Source organism: Mastacembelus armatus, chromosome 8 (assembly GCF_900324485.2).
Source record: "Mastacembelus armatus chromosome 8, fMasArm1.2, whole genome shotgun sequence".
NCBI classification, from domain to species: Eukaryota; Metazoa; Chordata; class Actinopteri; order Synbranchiformes; family Mastacembelidae; genus Mastacembelus; species Mastacembelus armatus.
This window is the reverse complement of record NC_046640.1, coordinates 19,044,265-19,067,800: the sequence shown is the minus strand read 5'-3', so window position 1 is coordinate 19,067,800 and position 23,536 is coordinate 19,044,265. Positions and strand designations below refer to the sequence as shown.

The following is a 23,536-nucleotide window of genomic DNA, read 5'->3' as shown; positions in this document are numbered from 1 at the left end:
GAATGGAAATGAGCGTTTGGACCTTAAGACAAAAAGGCAGAATCGACTTTAACACTATTACCATATTAACAGGCTAATAATGTTTCAGAGAAGTGGGAAGTTACAAGGATCACCTGAAGGCAGCACTTCTGAAGGTGACGTCACCATTGAGTTGACGGCGTGCCTGGCACAAACGTCCCCCACCCCCCTCTCCTCCTTCCTCCTTCCTCCTTCCTCCCCAAAGCACCAACATGTGTAATTGTCCAACTGAAGGCATCAGAAGTCATTAACGACCCCACGACAGGGCATGTCCCACACAAGTCTGATCCTAGTCAGCACAGACTTTATTGTAAACATTCAGGAGAAAAGAGCAGATAAACTAAGGCTGATGCACTCTCCATCAGTGCTTCAAGTACTCTCTGGGATTTTTCCTTCTGACTGTGGAGACATTAGCTTTGACCTCTCACAGTCCTGACAGGCACCATAACCAAAAACATCCCCTTATTGGAAACTGTTGCTATAAAAGAAATCTTTCCTTCTGCACAAAAGCCTCTCCTTGTGATAAACCTCAATTTTCTTTAAATAACAAAAAAATATATAGTATACAGTCAAATATACAGTATCTTTCATTTATATCAATTTGCTTTGTTCTCTTTTCTGCAGCCCAGCATGCAAAGCCAAATTATGTAGCAGCAGAAAAAGAACTGAGGCACTATGATGATCTATTATGAATATACATTTCAGTGTTTTTGTGATTTATGCCCATTCACTTCAAATTATTTATACTTCACATTACAGTCAACCGTTTCCACAAAGTGCTTCTAGCCCTGCAAGTGATATAGCTCTGTAAACTGAAATGGTACAGGCTCACATCATTACTTGCACAGCTGTAGACCTCTTCGTCTCAGCTCCATACTGTGAGGAGAGCCCTCTATGAGTTAGGAAAGTAGTGTAAGCACCTAGTCTATGTTTTGGTCATCAAAATGTGTGAAGTATACATAACGTGCAGTAATTGGGCTGACACAAAAAGAACACTTGTCATATTAGTGTAAGCAGAGTGCTACCTCTGCTCTCTCAGGCTGTAACAGTCCACATTTTTATTGCTGCAGCCACCAACCTGAGAAAAAGCAGAAACAAAACGGCAAATCGACCATAAACCTGGTCAGCGGGTGTGTCTGACGAATCCTGAGATCACTGCGACAAGAGAAGCTGAGGCACTGACAAACCGGAAGACTACAATTTCATTCCCATCATTCCTTGTTATTTGTGGTTTTACAGCTGTGAGGTCTTTTTAAGATGTTTCCAGTCCGCCTCACTCTCACAGCGCTGGACTCTGCTGAAGAACTTCTTGATGAGAGCTCTGGCTTCAACTTGAACTGCAGACACAGAGACAAGAGTTAGAAAACAGTCCATCATGTGCCAATGCAACCCAAGTCATTTTAAATCATCTATACCCTGCTGACCTTGGAATTTTCCACAAGGCTTTCCCTCTGCAAGAAGGTGAGACAAGAAGCGAGCAAAGGACTTAAACAGCTCCTACAACCAAAGCAAGTCAAACATGTCATTTCATTTTACACTGCTGCTTTTCTGCACACATGAAATGAAAATTGCCTCTCCCACCTTAGTGGCAAACTTTCCCTGAGTGTAAAAAGGGTCCAGGTAGCGGACCACAATATCAGCCGCTTCATTCAGTGTCACCGGCTTTGGGGGCTCATTGACCCCGTGCAGAGCTCTCTCCTGAACGTTAGGGTTGAACGTCACTCTTCTGCTGCTTTCTGTGGGACGGCTGCGTTTGACTGGAGGAGACGACTCAGGGTTGGCTGTCCTACCATCTGTCACCTGGGCATACATATACCATCATCAGTCACTGTGCAGGAAATACAGGGTCATATCTGACTGGCAACAGAAACTTACTGCTTGTTTTAGAGGTGGTCTGGCATCTTCCTCTGGTAGGTTTGGTCTGTCACAGGTAAAATTATATTAGAGTTGAGAAAGGTTGAGACCTTTCCATAAATCATTTTGTAAAATGATGCTCTTACTTTGTGGCCGGTGTCATATCTTCTTTATGCATTTCCTCCTCCTGATCATCAGGTATAACTATTACTTCTTCTTTACTTTCTTCTTGGATCACATCCTGAGTGTCTGATTCCACTGGACTGCTCTCTGCAGCTTTCACAGAGACTGGTGAGGGAGGAAAGTTGTCTTGAGGGATCACAGTGGTAGTATGAGACACTGAAGCATGAAATTCCTTAACCATCTCCACCTCCTTATTGCTTTTCTGCATGGTTGGTTTTGTTGCAAAGTACTGGGAAATGTTGTGGGAACTCTTAGCAGCTTCCATCAGCTTCTGCTGCCTCTTGCTCATGGCTTTGCCTCCTTTTGTTGGGCTGCTCAGGGAGGCAGCAACAGCTTTTGCTTTGGCTCTGATGGATGATGTTACAGTTGAAGACCTGTCTGTGTTTGCCTCTTTTATACTTTCTGTCTTCACTTCCTTAACTGACTGTCCAGAGCCTGTTGCATAGTCATTGCAAAACCCTCCACTCTCTGTTGTTTTGTTAGAAGCAGCGTCCAACATGGAGTGCTTCATCAGATCCCTGGCAGTCAGGAAGTCGTTGTAACACCCCCTCTGGCCTGCCCCTACTCTTTTACGCTTCATCTGGGGGAATAATGGAAAAAATAACATGTTTATAGCTAAACAATTTTGCTGCCACAAGAACCTACATCAATCTCTTGCAAACTAGCTGAAGCTGTGTACTAAAATGTTCTTACAGAATACATCTCAGATGCAGATGTGAACCCATGCAGCTCCTCAGAAGACAAAGATGATGCTTCCTCTTTGTGTTCCGACTCAGTTTGTGTGGTGTTCCTGCTGCTGCTGCTGCTGCTGCTTATATCTCCAGGTGAAGAATGTGTTGCTTTCTTCATTTCTGACACCTTCACAATAAGAGATGTGTTACGTATATGTCTTCCTTATATCAACAGCTGAACAGTCAGCAGTTACCTTTTTTAGAATAGCAGCTTTGTACAAGTTGGAAGACTTGCTCTTCTTAAAAACATCATGTTCAAGATCCACCGCCAAGGACAAAGTGTCAGAACTGAGAAGTGGAGAAGACATTAAAAGCAATGTGAGAAAAGACACTTATGTTTTTGAAAGAATGGAATTAACTGTGTACAGGTATAATATTTGAAGACAGTTTTTACCTGAATGTGTCTCCTGCCCCCTGGTGGCCAACTAATGCCTCTTGCAAGAGTTCCAGGCAATGCTCTCTGGACTGAAATATAAAGTTTATTAGTAATTCAAAAGAAAAACATAAAATAACTTGGCACTTCAGTTTGTGATACATGTGCAATTAAAAATTTCCACAGTCCATCAAGAGAATTTCAACAACTACGGGTATCATTAAAATCTGACTGACGCTAGAATTCGGCTCATCATGCTTTAACTGTTGAAGCATTTTATTTTCATCTACTGCAGTCTCCTTTTCATTTGTAGGTGCTGTATGGACATAGTTTTTTAACTTCAGTGACAGTGTACTGCTCAGTTGAAACACGGGCTCCACAGTTTCTCTTCACATCTCATAACACATAAGTCACTGAATTCCTAGAGACATGTTAATGAATGCAGCAGGTATGAGGAATGTGTTTGTACCTTTACAGTGAGCCTGGGGATCCTTTGACTGCTGGCCTCTCTGAGCAGGCAGTCAGCATCTACACAGCAGGATACACCAGTTACATGCTAGTATTTATCAGCCTTGATATCCATTATAACCACTGAATTCTTGTATTGAGATTACCTGGTGGAACAAACTCTTCCGTCTGACCATCACATCCCTTAAGAAACATGCCAGTGGTTAATAATTAGTTCTCAGATATTTGCTAAAACAAAGTCACTTATATTCAAACTCTGTAGGGCTGATATGATGATACGGTATTTCTACTGTTATAGAGAAGTGACACATTGGTGAATTTGAAACAAACCATCAGTTTGCATCAGTCAGTGGTGACAAACTTTCACAGGATTTTTTCTTTTTTTTATGTCCTTTTTTGTCACTTTGGTATCACTTAAACCAAGTCATTCTCCTGAAGTTCCAAGTTGTGGATCATTGGAGTGAACGTGACTCCTTACTCCCCATCACTAATCACCTCTTTGTTGTTTCTACCATTTTCCAATCACGCATTCCTGTTTTTACTGATGCTGTGTTGTAAACTGTTTGGTCGACTTCCACTTGGACCTGCTGAGAAATAGTTTTTCTTCAATAATCCAATGCACCAATTCAACTGAACATGTGGCAGCAATTTAGTACAAGCCTCACATACAGAGGCCCCAACATCCCCTGCCCACAGCTGGCAAACAGATGCACAGACACTGTGCAAACACTGCATAGAGTTGTTTTTCTAGTCAGAGGAAGTTCTGAAAAGAGTTGTGTTATTATGATTCACCTTACGTAGGCTCATCTGCTGCTTGAAGAGGTCAGAAAACTCCTTTTTCCTCTTTGTGGTATCATCTTCACCAACATCACCAGCCCCTTCATCATATCTACAAGGTGAAACATCAGTACAGATCCACAGCTTAACTACTACACTACACTACGCAAGACTGAATGAACCAATGTAAGTACGACCAATCAAACCAACAAATAATCATCAAATAATCATCAAATAATGTCACTAGAGCTGTCCTGCCTCTCAATGCCATAGCCTTTTTTTCCTCCTCCATAAATGTCGGGCTGGAAACCGAACGGTCCTTTGGGCTCTTTAACTGGAGTTCTTTGAATCTTGGTGTTGAGCAAAGCTGCTTTCTCTAGCTGGGCTCGCACAGCTCTAGGATTACAGCAGTAGTCGCAGGCACCGGCACAGTTTGGCATCTTGTCCCCAAAGAACTTAGAAATGATGGCATGACGACATCTAAAAGATAAGAGACAGAGTTTCTTAGAAACTACATGCATGCAAGGACAAGCAAGTCGCACGTGTCCTGCGGGAATAAATAAATGAAAGTAGAAAGCTACATTTAAACAGTCAAGCCTTAATATTTGGAACACACAGCTTATATCTCTCTCATATTGCATCACTGACATATTAGCTACATCACACACTAACCATAATCAATTTGTCTGTTATGAAACAAGCCAAACAGGCTTCTCTTGTCACAAGAAATAAAGAACCACATCTGAGGACCACAGTACTGTAAGCTAACAGACACAGTATTGAGGTGAGTACTGCTTAATCTACTAAATTCAAGAATGCAATACTACAGATCATTGATGTGTGATAGTTTTTCAGGGTTTTTGGACACAGTAATGCTATTCATTTCTAACAAGAGCCCACCTTCTTCCTGCATGTTATGTTTCTTATTAAGAGCCATACTTTAGATGTGATTGTTCCCATGCTTACTATGAAAAGGCCTCAACCTCCTGGATCACATGCATTATGTAACAGCCGATATTCTCACAACCACACACCACACAGCAGCCTATTAGGTGAGCCACTTCAACAACATATTAACTACCTTGCTGGAAGTGGAAACGTTCTCTCCACAGTCATGAAAGAGAGGAGCAGTCTCACTAAAGTAGGTGGAGAAAACAGACACACACTGTGAAGCAACAGTCACTCCCAAGCAGAACTGACAAAGAGAAAACCACTTCAGGAGCAGGCGAACTAAGGAGCACATTCAAACGGCAGAGCAAAAAAAGCACTCTGTGTGCATCAAGACAAAAAGCGCCAAGAAGAAGAGAACAAGCCTGAGGACTTGGGAAAAGAGCAGAGGAGATAAACAAGCTAAAAAAGGGAAAGATTAAAAGGCGTGTGAAGAGCACTGACTGGGATCTGTTTTTGTGTGTCATCTCACTTTTCCTTCACTCTACGTGCAGAATATCAGCCATCTGATGATAGAGGAATTATCCCTGCTAACAATAATCCTTACCTGGCTGCTAATCAACACTCCTGTTGATGACATACTGCTCCTTCCAACAACAAACTAAAACACTGACAAAGACAATCAGCAGGTCACCCCTTCAGGGAAGAAATGCTATGTTCATCACCTGCTCTGCTTACTAGTGTTTTGTCCTTTCTGCTGGTTACGCTGGGTTTGGCTGAGTGTATGAAAACAACAAAGATTCAAACAGGTAGGTACTCTTCAGCATGAGTGTCTCTGTAAGTGCAGTTTGAGAGACAAGGTACCCGAGAAATGCTGTAAGACAAGAATGTGAATGTGTTCAAAAATACTTATGTTCAAACTCACAGTGGAAATTTAAACTACTCACCTTTAAAACTATAGTTATACTAAAGAAAAAATCACATCTAGCAAGCACTGCCTGCGTTGAAATGTAATGTATCAATCAGCAAGGTCATTTAGCAACTAATTAGATTTAACTTTAAGTGATAAGAGTCTCTGGTTTGGTATCTGCATATTCTAAAAGTCTCAAACTACACTTCAAAAAGCTGAATCATGTTGAGCTTTATCATTTATCAAAGCTGCAGTTTCTACTGACAAAAGTGCATGAAAATAGTCAGCAGCGCTCAGTTGGCAGTGTATTAGCTATGGAGTCTAATCATCTTAACTTCATGAAGTTTGTGTTTGCAGAGAAGCTGAGTATTGTTTTGTTTACCAGACCTTTCACTAGGAAGCAAAAGTTAATTAACTGAGGTTACATTCAGAACAAGACCTCATAGAAATATTAGGAAAAAAGGCTTATTTGTTTAGCTGCAGCTAACTCAGTAATGTTAATTGCAGAAACACTGGAAACGGTAAACTGCAAATCTGACTCTGTCCAAGGGTCCAACCCATAAATTAACACAATATATTGTGAGCATTTAATTTATAGAAAAAATGCAAAAATGACAATTTGCAGGTATGGTCAAGTAACAGCCTATTTACTCGCCAAGACCAGTTGCCAGGCAACCAGTGGGGACTACAGGAAGCTAGCCTGCGATTGGCTGCAGCAGCATATCGCACAATATCCACGGCTGTGAAATCAAACTCGACATCTATCTAACTCTCTAAAAGAAACAATTAAGAAAATTCACCTAAATGTCTAACAGATGCACTAACAATGCAACAAACTGTTTTCTATTGTTCAAAACCAGCAAGTAGCTGAACCCACACCACACCCATTTCATTCACAGCAGAGCACAAAAACACACTCAATGAATCACGTATAACCTGACGCTCCCACACCACCTATTAAAATTACACCTTACTGTTTAAACACAGTGACAGGTGTCAGGAGGAACTAATATCTAACAACACAACTCAAGACCCTGTTAAAGACGGCATAACAGAGCATTCACATTTTAGCTATGCTGAACTGACCAAACCACACCAGATACCGCATCTCATTACTCTGATAAACAGACTCACTCTCACACATGACACAAAACACATGCTTCTGTTCACTCCCAGGCAATAAAAGCCCTTTCCTTATATTCTCATTGTAATCATCCTGTTTTCTCTCATAAAAATCATAAAACTGCAGGTCAAGAAACTTAAGCAGTATATTCCCATGTTGATACATAAACATAAGAAATCTATGTGTACCAGTAACGCCATCTCAGAAACTAGCAACAGGAGTTACATCCTGAGGACACAAATTGTAGGTAAATGAGATCATCTGTGAGCCAAATCCAAGCATGGCCTGGTCACTGTTAATTCATACAACTCATTTCTGTCTCATCAATAGGATGGATGCCAGAGAGGAGACATACAACCTGCTGAGCAAGATATGGGTCAAGCTGCAAGGTTTGCCTAACGCCAACTCGTTTGAGCTGGGAGCTTTCTTCATTATCTTAACTTTCATCTGTGAGTCTCAGTTCTCTTTCATTAGTAACCTTATTTATCTTGATGCTGGCACTGATACTGTTCATTTACTCTCCCGCAGTAACAGTCCTGCTCATGACAGTGGTAATGTGTGCAACCTGCTGCTGTTGTCGCAAGACCAAGATGAAGGGATCAAATATTTGAGCAAATGTGCTCCACACAAACAGAAATCTTTGGACATCTAACTGTTAAATCAGACATCTAAGTGCAGGAGAAAGTGTCCTTGAAAATACAAAACCAGACTTTCTCTGCAGCTCTGTCATACACCATAAATGCACAGAAGTGAGAAAGTATTTCAGTTAAACAGACAAAGAGTCCAGGCCAAACACTCATAACAAAGGATCTGACAAACACAAAGACAACCTGACAGGCTGCCAAACACACCTGTTAAAACTGCCAGGCTTTCAGGATGATCAACATTCCTTGGAGCATCCTTGCATGTGTCAAAGAACAACAGTGAAGCCTCTGCAAAAGGCAGGGCCAGCTGCCAACTGTCTTTAACAATGCAGGAAAAATACATTAAATTTAAAAGATAATTTTATACAACTATAAAGAAAACTAGAGAGCAAGCTGCAAAGAGAAATATAATTTGTTATTTTTAGGCCTGACTATGTGTCATACATAAGGAACGTGAACTGGCAATCGGACTTGAGGCTTAAATAAGATCCTCCTGAGTGGAAGATTTTCTCAAGCTTGTAAGTGTTCCTTTAAATTCTGCACAGAGCATGTCTGCCCTCTGCTGTACACAAACTGAAATAAGTTACATGCTGCATATATTTGACATTATCTGCATCTCATTATTTTAGTTGCTTTGCATGAAATAAACAAAAAGTGGTTTGCAAATGTGTGCACTGATTTCTTCACTTACCGTTCTTGCTCACAGAATGACACCATGGCTTCAAAGTCCTTAATGGCTGCTTTGTCTGTGTCCTTTGCACAGCCACGTTTTTCCTGCAGACCATTTGGGATGTTCACAAACCATGCAATTAAACTGACTGCTTAAATTTTGAGCACTCTGGTGGTGTGCTGACCTGTTTGCGTCTGACTTCCTGGCAGATGAGGAAGTTAATTTGCGACTTATCTTTCGGGGAGTAGTATATGCGACAGCAGGAGGGCAGTCCATCTCTTCCTGCTCGTCCTGACTCTTGGTAGTAACTGGCCAGAGACTTAGAAATGTTCCAGTGAGCAACAAACCTGAGGAGTTTACAAAAACGTTAGCAAGTACAAACCCAAATCATAAAACAAAACTTCAAAAAATGTTTCCCTACCTGACACTGGCCTTGTCTACACCCATACCAAAGCTGATGGTGGCTACAATAACCAGCACTTTCCCCTGCATCCACTCATTCTGGACCTCTGTGCGATCTTGTGCCTTTAGACCTGTAAAAGCAGGATTCACAAACTTAAGACCAAATCGTGACGTTTTCTAATCCTACATATAACAATGAATACATCTACACAAAAATTATATCACCTGCATGATAAGGTTTGGCCAAGATTCCAAGTTTGGTCAGCTGGAAGGCCACAGTTTCACAGCCTTCCCTGGTCCGACAGTACACAATCCCACAACCCTATCCAAAAGTAATACACAGCTTAAAAGAACACTCAGTTTTCATGCACAAGGAAACACATCTCCTAACAGCAAAAAAAATCTGATCTTAAGTTAAATTAGGTCCGACATTATAGTTTAGATAATGATATAGCAGCACTTACAACAATCATTTTAAAGGGATGCAATAACAATTTGTGTCTGTGCAGAACAGATCAACAGATTCACAGAATAAAATCCCAACCCCTGGACTTAGTGGTCCAGTTTACTGACCTGCCCATTGGACCCGCTGCTCAATGCCAGTGCCTTTTTAATGAAAGCGTGGAGGTGGACATAGGGCTGTGTCAGCAGCTCACTGAAAATCACATCGTAGTGCAAGTTACTGCGGAAAACAGGTGTAACAAAAGACAGAGGCAAGTGCAGCCTCAGGGAATTAACAATGTCCTCCTGTACATTTTTGGACGCGGTTGCTGTCAGGGCCAAGCAGGGAACTCCCGGCAAACGAACACGCAGCTCGCCCAGTTTGAGGTAGTCTGGTCTAAAATCATGGCCCCACTGGGAGACGCAGTGAGCCTCATCCACAGCCAGGTAGGACAGCAGGCCACGCGAGCACAGGTCTGTCAGGCACGGCTGGAACGAAGGAGAAGCCACCATCTCTGGAGTGACGTAGAGCAGCTTCAGCTTAGGGTTGCTGCTCTGCAGATCAGCCAGGATCAGACGGCGCTCACCTGCTGCCAGCTTAGAGTTGATGGTACAGGCAGCAATGTTCAGCTCCTTCAGGTGGTCCACTTGGTCCTAAGAAGAAAAACACATCTTACATGTATTTAAAAGGTTCACAGTGGAGCAGTAGAACCAGAGACTGACCTGGATAAGAGCGATGAGGGGGGATATAACCAGGGTGATGCCCTCAGCCAGCACCGCAGGCAGCTGGTAACACAGGGACTTCCCTGCCCCAGTAGGCATGCACACGAACACATCCCTGTCGCCTGCACAAAGACAACACAGTCACCATTCTGCCAGGCATTACTCTCAGAGTGGTGAAGGAAAATATATACCCAGACTCACATTTAAATGTTAATGAAAACGTAGATTATGCCATTAGCCTGCTACGTGTGCTAGCTAGCTAGCTAACTAGCACAAACAGAAGTTTCCAGAGCAGCTCAGTAGATTATTTGTTGACTTACCTCTAATGACTGCTCTGACAATGTCTTCCTGCAGTTTAGTCCTGAAGCTTTCGAAACCGAAGTGGGCTTTTAAAGCCTCTTTTAAACTTGTTGGCATCGTTTTCCTGTTGGTGAAAACCTCATACAATCTCTCTACCGTCGTCGCGCCCCGATGACATCATTCTAGTCGACAAAAAGCGAAACTAATAAAAAAATAATAATAATAAATGTTAGGAAAATAAAGAGTTTAGTCCATTTCAAAATACTTTTATTTGCATTACTATAACATAAGTGCCATGCCTTCTTTATATTTTTCACCCTTGTGTTGGAGCGCTCTGATTAGTCCAGGCGATATGCACTTGTCACTGTGTGGCCAAAAGTATGTGGACAAACTTCTACACACATGAACTGTACTCTCCAGTTATTTTTAAAATTCAATATATATTACATTGATCTGATTTCTTTAATACTAATTACTGATCATCCACTGACTTCAACCAGCACACATGGTGTAGCCAAAAGCAAAAAATGTGAAATAAGAAACAAACATATCAAACTTTAAGACATGGATTTGGTTTATTTATTATTCACAGAGTGCAATTTCACTGCAGGTTTAACACTGCACAATGCAATACATTAATACTATAGTTTTAAATATATGAAAATACATACATGTAAGCACAGGGTTACACTATAACTCTATAGTGAGAAAGTGGCAGCAACAATCACATTGAAGCAGCAGCAGCATACACCATAGTGGAGCTATTACATAGCACAATGATGGTGTTTTACATCAGGATCTTCGATTCTGATTACAGTATTATTTAACGTGGTTTCTTAAACTTGTGATGTCTTGTACTTATGATGTCTACAGAATTTTAAAAGAAGAAGTGTAGGGTGGAAGAGCAAGGAAACTCAACCCCATAAGCAGGATGTGGAGCAGAGACACTGGGTTTTCGCTTGTGGAGACCTGATTACCAGATCCCTGATGATCTCCACTGTACCAAACAAGGGGAACAGCTTCTCAGTGAAGCTCTCATTGTAGGTGTAAATGTGGAAGTGTTTCTCCACATCATAGAAGGAGAGCTGGCCATGGTCATAGTCGAGGTAGATGCCCACTTTGCGGGGGATGAGACCCTCCGGCAGGGCAGTGAAGGGCACAGTCAGTGCCTTCAGCTCAGTGCCCCTCTCCAGCCTCAAGGTCAGGTACCCTGTATTGGTGTTCAGCGACTTGAAGCCTTTCCTCAGGGCTGACTCTTTCGCCACCCCCAGCCGCCAGTCCCGCTCACCCACCTCTGCTTCCCAATAGTGGCGGCCGGAGCTGTAGCCCTCCACCCCAACAGCACACCACCAGCCATCAAAGCGTTGGTGGTAATTAGGAACATCCTTTCTCTCAAAGCCACAGCGCATCTTCTTCTCATCACTGGAGATGAGCAGATCAGGGTTGGCTGTGTCCAGATCCAGGGTCACATCAACTATGGGAAAAAGTAAAGAGATTTTAGTTACCAGGCAGTTTGAGGAAGGATTACACTGGCTACACTAAAATGTAAATAAAACAAATGCTGTACCTGCAGCCCCTGAGATCCAGTCCCACACTGCAAACAAAGCACAAAAACTTCAGTATGAGACATCAGTGCATGTCAGCATGACAGCCACACAATGAAAGCCGGTAGACATTGTGAGGATGAAAATGAAAAATAGGCTGTACCCTATAAATATCTTAAATGACTGGAGCCCAAACAGTCGCGCTACATGATGCATGCAATAATGTGTCAAATCTACACAATTTTCTGATTAAAATAAAAGTCCTTTCTTTTGTTAGGACATTATTTATTATGTGCGGAGTTAATTGTTTGGGGATGTTTCTTTCATGTGTTCTCCTAATTTTAGGCGCAGCTGACATTGGTTGTCTGTGCAGAGCCTGTTTTGAGGAGCTCATTTACAATCATACAAGATGTTTCCAAAAGTATCATGCAACAGCTAATATAAATATACTTCATGAAGAGATTTTCTTTGTCCATCTGCATCTCTTGGTAATGAAAGGTGAAGGCTAATTTTTGAAAGCCTAAAATAAGAATTTAGCTCCAGATCCTTTTCTTCGTCCACCATCCAAGAGATGAATACTCTTCTCACAGAATGAAGTGGTTATATGAGTTGCATATAAATAAAACATGTCATGAATGCTGATCTATAGTGTATCTCTCACCTGGCTGAGGAATGTAGGATATGGCACCTGAAAGGAAATAACACCAACTCATCAAGGAGTGAAAGTTTAGACCAAAATTCAACCCAAATTCAGTCAATATTGATTTACAGACCAATCTTCTGAGTCCTCTGCTTCCACATGAGCCACTGCTGTGGTATGGTATCCTGCAACACACACCAGAAGATTTGTGTCACACATCAACACTTAAATGATGAACTGTAGCTCATATGCACGGTGTCGATCAGCCTGTGTGTTTGTTATAACATGGACCTTATCTGGACACTGTAGCATTAAAGTCCACATGACCAGCTCCATAGCGGTTAGCAGATTGGGCACACGACCCCAACGCCAAGCTGAGTGCAGGTCGTCCAGAACCTTTGCCACAGGTTCCCCAGGCCACACACTTTGCTGCAACATAATAAATGTGTTTCCAAAATCTGTCTTTGAAGGAACACAGGTGGACAGGAAAAAAAAACTGTCTATGTGAACCTCCCACCTCAGGCTGAGCTCTCAGGTCCCTGATCCAGTTGAAGATCATTGCTTTGGCCTGCACCATGTCCTGCTCATTAATCAGATCAGGCAGTTTGCCCTCACCCATCTCTGGCCAGCCATCAGTCTGCATGGGCCTCTTCTGCACACAGGGTGATACATGCTATGAGTGAATAAATAAACTTCTCCATACCTTAAGGAAAATTCTCTGTGAGTTTCTCAGAAAAGCACCTTGCTCTCCAACATAGAGGCCCACTGTATGATGAAGGCCCTGCAGAGGGGGGTTGGCCAGGTGTCATCCAGGTTCCAGATGTTTTCAAGGACTGCTGACCGCTGCAGTGGCCAGAGACGAATCATTGGATTGCCAAAGGTAGAAACAGCAGGAAAGGCTTTAAGAAACTTTAGACTGTAATTTCTGAGCTCAGTACTGTGACTAAATTAAGTGAGTAAGCTTGAATTCAGCATATTTTTTACTAGGCTGACATTCCATGGTGCAATACATATATGATTTGTAACTAACGCTATTATAATTTTTTCATTTCATTCCTTGTTTCATGGGTGAATTTGTAAAAATACATGAATGTTTAGATCTGTTTAGAGGTTGTACCTGGCACACTCGGCTCAGGTCTCTAGCCAGATCCACGACAAACAGCTGATCCTCATCCAGAGGCTCCCTCTTCCCCTTCTTTGCTTTCTTATGTGATTCCTGTGTTGAGACAATAAAAAGAGCTTCTGTGGGAATCTATGGAAAGAGAAGAGTTCTCAGCAGTGCTGGTTCAGGAGTACTTTAGAAAATAATAAGATCAAACTAGAAAGGAGGTGGCCGCTAAGCCTGATCTACATGCACATCTCGTCTCTGGTCCTGTCAGCAGAAAAGAAAGACACCCCTTCTAGACGCTGCCTTGATTCAGCTCAACATCTCTGCATACAGTGGCTCTTTTTGTTAAATTAAATGAGGAAAAGATTTGTGTCCACTTCAGTGTCAAAGTTACCCAAAAACCATTCTGCCAAAACACATTACCTTTATCTTAGCCGTCAAGGTTTTGGCCGGCTCCACCATGAAATGAAAACACTGCATCATCTTGGCTGGTAACACAGTCCTAGAGTGAAAAACACAAATAAAAAAAAATAAAACTGAAGCAGCCTTAACCCACAACACTGTTGATAACATGGACGTTTGTCAAACATTTGACGACAACTTTTTGCTGGTAAACTTTTAAAACCTTTTCTACCAAAGCAGAATTCAGTATAAGCTTTGGTGTCGAAGACGTAACACACTACATATCACACACTACTCGATTTCAGTCATTGAAGGATACATAAACATAGTCTGTGTTACTTGAAGTAGGAGGCATCTGGACTGGAATACTGCTAATGTTTACTTCCAAAACACCAGCACGTCAGGTAAATCATTAAAGCCATGATGGAAAGTTAGAACAGCCAGACCATAACATATGAGTGTGATCACAATAACAAATTACACAGTGAAGGATGTTGTGTCCTTGGATTTGGCATTCGCTGTCAAATGTATGATCCACTGACAGAGTTAATAAAGTCCAAATGTCTGTGGTGAGACATGAGGAATAGGTTTTTGTTTCGGATGGTAATATCACGGGCAAAGAGAAGAAGTGATGAGTAACCAGAGCAGGAACAAGCAACAAAAAAACAGCAGTGTGAAACGTGACTAGCGCTCCATGCTCCCAGTGCAAAGCCTCCACTGCCAGTCTGACTGTGTCCTTGGCTAGTCTATCTCTTTCATCACGCTGCCTTACTTTTCCCTTTGTATCACTCTCTCACTTCCTCACCACTGTCATCTGCGGCAAGACACATGAGCTCACTGTGTGTGTGCTTGGCCAGTTCAGACAGGTTCTTGTGCAGACCCAGACTGTCGATGTGGATGAAAGCACTGACATAAATTCATGTGTGTTTCTGCAGTTTGATTCATACACAGATCTGATTTGGCTGTGAATGAAGCTCATTAGGTTAAGAAAAATAGAGATTATGATTTGTTCCACATCAGCTGTGGCTGCTCTATAATGCTGCAGCACTCAGGTGTTTGGATACAATACCTGTGTATGTGGCTCATATACTGTCTTTTAAAGCAAGGTTTTAAAGTCATAATGCTGGTTTAAGCTGAAAGATAAAAAATTCAAATGTGCATATAAAATATTAATTTGCAGGGACTGTAAATAAACTACTGGAAAAGGGAAATGTTAGAAATGATTTATTCATGTCGTGGGAAAACATGACTATGCAGTTCTTGCAGCCAGTGACCCAGTTACAGGCCAGTTTATGACTGCGACTGAGGTAAACACACCGTTTGACTTTGCAGCAAATCTGCGCGGTGCCTTTATGCTCCTTATTCACGTTGCAAACTTGTTTATCCGCAGATTGAACGCGCAGCATAACGCCACCTTAAATAGATTTATCCTGCTGATGTGCAATGCGTCCCTGCAGTGCGTCATACACAGCAACACAAATAACATAAGCCCGATCATTACGCGCACACCACGCACAGCTTACCCTTCTCCTCTGACGGATGGTAAAGAAGTTTTCTCCTCTTGTCGTTCAACGAGCTGCCACCCTGGACAAGAACTGTTTGCACTGTACTCTGCGGTGTCTGACCTTGTTTACATACCACACTGATCGGGGAGGTTCGGGTTTCTCCGGCAGTGACGAAAGCGACTCTCCGGTGGACAAGGCACGCAGCCATATTTGTAAGGTAATAATGGTTTGTACTTTACTGGAGTATTTGTTTCCACGGGAAATTGTTTTACTCCACGTTTATTTTTTTGTTTTAGTCTAATTACCAGTTATATCACATGTTAAGACTATATTCCTTGCATTTACTAAAATAAACATATATGAAAACAATATTTATTGCATATTTATACATCATAAATTAAAGCTATGTTATATATAATAAGCTGTGTTTCAAATCCAAATATCTTTCTTGACAGTAACTTAGACTGGCAGTGCTTAGGTCTGATATAGTCACATTGGTGTGGACTTAAAGAGTACTGCCCCCTTCAGGCCTATGATGACTAATATGTGAAATATCAGGAAAAAGTTGGTTTTCTATAAATCACTGCTTATGTGATTGAACATGATTTAAACAGACTAGAAGTTAAAAGACAAAATACAAAATTATCCTTATTATTAGGAGTTTTATCCCTTGACTCCTTTAAAGTAAATGTGTACAATCTGACATGTTATCAGACATGTCTGTAACATATGTATTCAAAATAAATTTTAATAGATGATTGAATGGCTAAGAAAATATTTTGTATATTAATATTAATTGTATCTTAAAAGCTAGAGGAGCTTGGAGAAATATAAAAATATGCATTTAACTAATTGCTTAGTTTAGAATAAACTAGTTTGAAAAAAGTTTCCTTTTAAAATTTCCTGAATTTTCCCCACACACCCATTCATCTCCTATTTGAATAGCCTGACTGAACTGTTTATTAAATATCCCTAATCAGCTGCTACTGTTTAAGTACAACAGCCAATTCTCAAAACAACAAGAGTTTATTCCATTTGTTTTCAGAGAGAATTAATGAGAAGTCCCACATTTTGTTAAATAAATACAGTACAAGACAATGTGCAGCACAAAAAAAGGCAAGTATATGGGAAAAAGTAACGGACAAGGAAGGTGGTGTTTCTCAAGTGTTTTCATTTATGTTTTCTGTTGTGTGTGTTCACTGTGCTTTGGATTTGAAGCCTTTCGGTGAGTACAACAAACAATCTCTGGCCTGGCTTGAATAAAACAGACAAAAAATATGTTTGATAAGAAATCATAAAATCACAAACCATTGTACAAAATAACTGAGGCAAAGTGGTAAAAACAACTTTTGGTGAAAGTTGTGATACATGGATGGTACAAACACTCTCGTTAGCACCTTTTTTAATTCTCCCTCTCACAGTCAGAACCACTTGCCACAGTGCAATGGCACAGCCTTAGCATTCTGCAGAAACACACTTTACTCCTAGTCAAACAGGTCTCTGATAACCTTGCAGCCCAAACAATAAGGTTTTTTGGCTCAGAACCAGCAGAATAAAAGAAGAGAGCAAACAGCAATAAATGTTCGCTGACACAGTATAATCAACAAAGTAAATAGTGGTTCCCTTTTTCATATGTTTTGGTCCTGCAAGTCTTTTTCTTTGTCCTCTTCAAGATGTACCAGCCACCTCAGTAAATGTTAATATCCAGTGTTTTAAAATTCATCATCATGATACAGTGCAGTAAATCTCACGAGGTGTTTTCTAACATTCAGATGTGCCAGGATGTGCAGCTCCTCCAACATTAGCTGGCTCGCAATATAAACTGAGTCTTGAGGTATCTCAATCAGCTTGAGTGAAGTGTGAAGGATCCAATCATGGTAAGTTTTTTTCCTCCATATGAAAGTCCTCAGGTTTCCTTCACACTGACCAGACAGCTTGAAAAATCAGTCAGGATCACATTTGTAAAACAGTGCTGATGGTATCAGAGTTGACTGCATGAGGCGACTCATTCTCAACGCTGGGCCCTGTGTTGGTGTAGATACTCTGAGGTGGAGAGATGTCCAGACTAGATGACAGGATGTTATATGGTAGTTCGACTGACTGGCGAATGCTCTCTTCGTATGTTGGAGGCGGCTGTAAAAACAGTGGAAGCAAGATGATAGATTTTTGAGACAGTGTATTAAAATATACATTATTTTACATGTGTAGGTTTGGGCTGAATGTTATTATTTCACCGTGCTGTCTTTGGGATACACTGCAGATTTGTCTAGAACAACAAAAAGCAAACTTTAAAGTTGCACTAATCAATATTTTTATCTTAGAAAAAGATCATATGACTGTGGTGAAAGTGTCCCTTATGGTGAAGAACCCACAGAAAATTACCATGCACCTCTGAAGTCTCCCTGACCTCTATGGGCTTCCAGTATCTACCAGGTCAGTGTTTTAGTTTTCACACCCACAGCTTCACTGTTTTGGTTTCAGTCTAACTGCACTTATCAACTCCATTGGTACTAAAGCAGTAAATTAATCAGGAAGTGCAGACTGACATTGACATATAACAGCTGCTAAGTGGGTGTTGTTAGCAAACAGTTCCTTATTTACACATCCAGCAGATATATAGAGCAACATTAGCATTCATTTGGAGTAGTGTCTGTTGGTCTCATCTCTCTTTTAGCTCTGTTTTTTTATCTCTACTAACTCCTGCTGGAAATGTCTTGCTTCTTAGCTGCAAAATGTTCCAGTGTTCAACATCCAGCCACTGACTGTCTGCTGTTTGCTGCTGAGCAGGCAGTGCATGGTGGGTTTTAAAGCTTTTTCACTAAAAACAGACACCTGCTGTGGCTGAAAAATAGAAAAAAACTAAACAAACAAAAAAAAACAGAATGAATCAAAACAGTGAGGTTGCAGACTAACAACTCCATTTACAATGCTGTATTGTTTTCAAATAGTCATTTGAGACATAGTTATAAAAAATATTTAGCCGCTTTAAAGTATTGCAGATGTATTTATTACCAATGACTCTATCTTCACATCAGCTACTGTTTTTATCCAGCGTATTATCTTTGCAGCCACATCTGGTAGATTCACTCTGACTGACTGACTGAGTCCTCTTATCTTTTAATTGCTTGGGGACCCGCAGGCGACAAGGGTTACCCTACAACCCTGCCCTCTGTCTGAAACACACTCCACACACACCAGGCCACAAAGTTTTATTAGAATCCTGCCTTAGGCCAAAGGACACACATTGGGAAATTAAGGGGCCATCATTGGTATCATTGGTACAGGGGGAGGGAGACTTTTCACTGACTAGTGATGGGATGACTGGAGAGTACGGTGGGGGAATGAGCTTTCTGTTTGTGTGTGAGAGAGATGGGCAGTCACGCTAGGGGCTGTTTAATTAAGAAAAAATAGGGGAGGTCAGAAAAAAAACAATAGAAGACAGGATCACAACGCAGCATTCTCGGGCACTGTTTACACTCTGGATGCAGGCTTTAATTATGTTTGATGTGCCTTTTTCTCATTACCTTGTTTGCTCAAGCGTTGTACGAGTCAAAAGCTCTGCGAAAGATCAACACAGTAAAACCTTGAAACGTGGCTGCCAGCACAATTCAGTAGCAAGTATTAGATGGGCTGATAACACATCCTGTTTACTGCACTGTGAATGTAGTCTAATCTCTGAACAAGCTCATGTTACAATATTGAATGACAGCATGGTCACAACAGTAAGAGCCTACTTATTATTATCGCCATTCATTGTGAAACTACATACAAAGAGCCATGATAATAAGCTGAGTTTATATGAGCTTTGGTCTTCTTTCAAACAATAATGGGAGTGAAATATCTTCTCTGTTCCTAAGATTAACACCAGCACAGCACCTGTACTACTTCTTTGCCAAACAATTTGTTACTGTTTCAATAGCTGTGACAAAAAAATCCCTGATTTAACCCACCTCAGTCACAATGGGTCCATTGAGGCCAAAGCGGTCTGCAATCATCATGTGGATCTGCCTCTGGCGGTCCTTCTTTCGGACACTCTCATAGGAGGGGAGCCTCGGCAGGGGGGCCTCCAATGTGGGAAGGCTGTAGCTGGAGGGCAGGCCGATGAAGAACAGCTGACCTGCCTGCTGAGACACACACAGGGTAATACACAGAGGGACGGTTATGAGGGACAGGAAACCAAATCTTTCATGTGTTTAGGATATATGGATAATGGCTCAGATACACCCCATCACTGATACTCTCTTTGAACATAAGCTGCAGTCATTGAAACCACTTCAGAGCTGAGAACTGCCTAATCAACCCAGTAACGTGTAGTGTAAAGTATGTCTTGTAACAGGGAACTGTGAATGTGTCTTTATCTATTGCAACGGTGTATAGAGAGGTGAAGACCTGGGAAGCAGATGATGCCAATTAACTCCTAAGTTCTCTCACCTGAGTGTTGTCACTCATGTCATGTGATACATTGTTGATCTGAGTCTGCACTAGACAAGGAGATCCCACCAGTGTCTGTCTGCTGCTGTAGTACTGAGGAGGCGCATCCTGTAAAACAAGCAGTTGTAACTGTAACAAAATTGTCAGAGCTGAATCTTAATTAAGCTGCATTTATCAATTTCTATTTTAACAAAATGATGTGTGCCTGGTGTTCTGTCTGCAATTAGTCAGAAATCCACTAATTTCAGCTCAATTAACCAATTTTCATGCCTTGTTTAATCACTGTGGACACTGACTGCTTTAGCAATATCATAAATTATCTAATCAATAAGACGACAACCCTCTGATTTCTGTGCCTCCTCCCAGTCCCACCCCTCTAAAACAAGACCTGTCAGTGTCTCACTGTATGAGGTGCAGGAATTCTGAAAAAAGGCTGCCAAGAAAACTAGGTAATTGCCTTGAGTCTAAATGAGTCTCCTTTGTGTGAAGAACAATGCAATGTCCTACTGTGTCCTGTGGGTCCCTAGGCAACAAACCACGCCGTGTGGTCTTTTCAGCGTCTCTTTGCTCCCCTTGTAACCGCAGCAGGTACCTCTTAACGAGCACACTCCAATACACATTATGGCCTTGTATGTCATTTGGGCCGGCATTACAACAAAGTCAATTTGTTGCCTGACTGATATTTAAATCCAGCATGAGGATAAGAGATGCTAGGACAACATTTGTTGCTAATACTAAAGAGATTTCTTCCGACTCAGAGTCAATAAAAGTGGCACTTCAACATGCAGTAACACTGAGTGGTATTAAATGATCAGATTTATCACTTTGCTGGATTGGCCGAAACAATGACATCACTCACATGTAGAGTGACGCAGTCTAACGACCTCTGCCATAACCCTCACAACATTTCAGAGACGACAGCGAAAAGGTGATGTCAAAGGTCACGTTCCCTCACTTTTAAGAAGCAAAAAACTCTCAAGAAAGAGAAAAAGGGAGAGCTGTTCTTTTGTCTCCTGCTAGTGATTCAGCCAGTGTGAAAAAGCACAACCGTGTAAAATCAGTGTTGAAGTCGGGGGAGGACCCCAGCGGCAGTGTGCCTTTTTCACCACCAGAACCTAAAGGAGATCCATTGTCCCCCTTGTGTCCCCAACACCCACAGTGGGATCTGTCCACTATTCATGGTGCAAACTGAAGCAGGGAAAGGTATGTGGCTATGAAGTTGAAGACATGAAACGTCCCATTGGAACACAATGAAATAGTGTTGTGTGTGTTCCCCTTCACCAGACTTCACTTTCTGTCCTGCAACATAGGCCTTTTCTCTCTCATGGCACAGCAAAATAAATGCAAGGGTGAACTCTTAATTATAATCAACATCCCATAAGAACTATAAATAAGTCCTGAAACTACATTATTGGTGCAGACTCCTGTACTCTACACTCTGTTTACAGTCTGTCATGTGTAGTTGACTGTATTGACCTGACAGTTAAATGAGCTGGTGTCATCTTATCACCCACACCATGTAAGGATACAGCTGTAACTAAAGGTCAGCATGACCAGTTTGTACCAGTGAAACGCTCTGTTAGTCCCTTAAATGGGACAAGCTTGTCTCCATTCACAGCTGAACAGAGCTTCCTGTCTGTTGAAGACGGTATGAGTTACCTATCTGCAATCCAAAGATAACACTCCGTCTTCACCCCTGGGACTTAAAGAGGTGACCAACAAGTCAGGAAGAGGAAACAGAGAGAGTGGGTAGCCAATGAAAAGTCACATCTGTGGAGGGTTTATGTTTCCTCTCACCCCTCGGTCACCATCCCCTGCAGTGTTAAGGATATACGAGCAGCTATCTTTAGTAGGTATATTTGCTCTTGGTGTCAGTAATAATTATTTAAAATGTGGTGCGCTATCTTAAATCCTAAGATCATATTGTTTTGCTTCACCTGCTATGCCAATTTTAGCAATAAAATTTGATTTGTAGTGCTTTAATTACACTAATGTCAGTGTGTGTGGTAAGAGATAATTCTGTCAAATTCCATTAGTGTTACAGTGTCACTCGGATATTTCTGCAGCGTAGCTAATTTAACTGAAGCTAATGCATTGCCTGACAATGATCATATCAGGTTTATTTCAGTCCTTTTCTCACAGCCATGCAAATTGAACCTGACACTTCTTAATGGTGCCACATTGTGTGCACATGAGCCCAGGTCCTCTATTGTCAGTGTGATCTGAAAACTAAATATGCAGGTGATTCTAAAAAAGAAAACACAGCACTTTTGCCTTTTTTCTTACCATATCCGTGTGTGGCCCCTGATAGGAGCGGAGTTTGCAGCAATGAGGATCCCTGCGGTAGATAATGGACAGCAGCACCACGATAACCACAAAGAACACCAGAGAAGAAACTGTTTGAAAGCAGGAGAGAAAGAAATGTAAGCACAGTTTCCTGGGTAAACAACTTGCAAAGGAACTTTATCTTTAGTGAAGTTTTATTGAATGAAAGTGACCAAACTAAGCTGTTTTGATTGACAGTCTGTTTTAGTCTGAACACATGAAGGTGTAATTTTTCTCCTTAGATCCAGGTCCATCAAGAACAAGTTCATTCTCTTATTTATTGTAACTGAAGTTTAGACCTTTAAGTTATATGTAGGAATCAAATCAGCTGCTACCTTCACTCCACATATAGAATATGAATAAGAAAATGATCTACTATAATATTTAGTTGGAGCAGACAAGTAATAATCACTGTCCAAACACGTTTCACGTCCTCACGTTTGTTAGATAATATGATTATGACATGGCATCGAGCAGATTCTTCTGTTTTTTAATATTTATGAGAGTTTCCAGGATGTACTTACAGGATGCAGCAACCACTGTGAGTTGATCCGACGTCATTTGCGAGGGGAGAATGGTTGGAGCTGCAGTTGTGGACATTTCTTCAGTGTAATCTGTTAATGCGCCCGTCAGAAATCCCCCTGAACTCATCACCCTCAGCACAAAGGCTTTCATTTTCTATGTCAGGAAAAACAAGTCGGAGACCGTCTCTGTTGCTCCTCTTCGTTGTCTGTTCAGGGTGACAGTCCACATGCGCTGTGGGAGCTCAAACTCTCTCCACTCGGTAAACATGCCACCGCGTTTATGAGCCCGTGAAGGCGCACTGTCGCGCTCTCCAAACCGCGTGACGTCGCTGGCGCTGAGCTGGACGGCAGCAGGCTTTGGTTTATGGATTGGCACTGGCAGGGAGCAGCAGACTCCACACGGCCAGCAGACTTATTACTTAGGCTAATTAACATGGATTTTATAAATTGGTTTTCTCAGGAAAACTAAACCCCTATGCACAGAAGAGATTTCTGTCATAGAAAAGGCTCCAAAAATATCCATGCAACAAGTTTGACTTGCGTAACTCCAAA

The 23,536-nt window shown here is 41.5% G+C and overlaps 3 protein-coding genes and 1 long non-coding RNA gene across 6 annotated transcripts; 1 reads left to right on the top strand and 3 right to left on the bottom strand.

The window, feature by feature from the left end:
• Positions 1-289: 289 nt before the first annotated feature.
• On the bottom strand, positions 290-10,670 carry recql5 (RecQ helicase-like 5). 3 transcript variants are annotated; one of them, XM_026325102.1, is made up of 19 exons: positions 10,526-10,670; positions 10,206-10,327; positions 9,615-10,136; positions 9,267-9,363; positions 9,061-9,172; positions 8,824-8,986; positions 8,661-8,743; positions 4,663-4,884; positions 4,420-4,516; positions 3,774-3,810; positions 3,629-3,687; positions 3,181-3,251; positions 2,981-3,074; positions 2,749-2,913; positions 2,019-2,635; positions 1,894-1,939; positions 1,600-1,818; positions 1,443-1,515; positions 290-1,355 (listed from the first exon to the last, which is right to left on the bottom strand). In XM_026325102.1, the coding sequence occupies exons 1-19, from the start codon at positions 10,620-10,622 to the stop codon at positions 1,252-1,254; spliced, it is 3,000 nt and encodes a 999-aa protein (XP_026180887.1). In that variant the 5' UTR covers positions 10,623-10,670; the 3' UTR covers positions 290-1,251. The 3 variants fall into 3 exon arrangements, with proteins under 3 accessions (XP_026180887.1, XP_026180888.1, XP_026180889.1); XM_026325103.2 differs by lacking the exons at positions 290-1,355; positions 1,443-1,515; positions 1,600-1,818; ... (6 more) ...; positions 3,774-3,810; positions 4,420-4,516 and adding an exon at positions 5,486-5,540 and having other exon boundaries at positions 4,710-4,884; XM_026325104.2 differs by lacking the exons at positions 290-1,355; positions 1,443-1,515; positions 1,600-1,818; ... (7 more) ...; positions 4,420-4,516; positions 4,663-4,884 and adding an exon at positions 8,172-8,287.
• LOC113140957 (uncharacterized) lies at positions 5,500-8,600 on the top strand. The gene is made up of 3 exons (XR_003296705.2): positions 5,500-6,101; positions 7,656-7,774; positions 7,854-8,600. It is a non-coding gene; the product is annotated as an uncharacterized LOC113140957 (long non-coding RNA).
• Positions 10,671-11,057: 387 nt separating the features above from the next.
• LOC113141018 (pyrin) lies at positions 11,058-15,853 on the bottom strand. The gene is made up of 10 exons (XM_026325194.1): positions 15,723-15,853; positions 14,221-14,299; positions 13,807-13,905; positions 13,431-13,532; positions 13,207-13,341; positions 12,981-13,118; positions 12,823-12,874; positions 12,711-12,737; positions 12,073-12,099; positions 11,058-11,979 (listed from the first exon to the last, which is right to left on the bottom strand). The coding sequence occupies exons 2-10, from the start codon at positions 14,278-14,280 to the stop codon at positions 11,420-11,422; spliced, it is 1,200 nt and encodes a 399-aa protein (XP_026180979.1). The 5' UTR covers positions 14,281-14,299; positions 15,723-15,853; the 3' UTR covers positions 11,058-11,419.
• Positions 15,854-16,802: 949 nt separating this feature from the next.
• LOC113140795 (uncharacterized) lies at positions 16,803-23,314 on the bottom strand. The gene is made up of 5 exons (XM_026324799.2): positions 22,985-23,314; positions 22,422-22,531; positions 20,136-20,243; positions 19,655-19,825; positions 16,803-17,837 (listed from the first exon to the last, which is right to left on the bottom strand). Exons 1-5 carry the CDS (start codon positions 23,133-23,135, stop codon positions 17,658-17,660), a joined length of 720 nt encoding a protein of 239 aa, XP_026180584.1. The 5' UTR covers positions 23,136-23,314; the 3' UTR covers positions 16,803-17,657.
• Between the last annotated feature and the right edge of the window lie 222 nt (positions 23,315-23,536).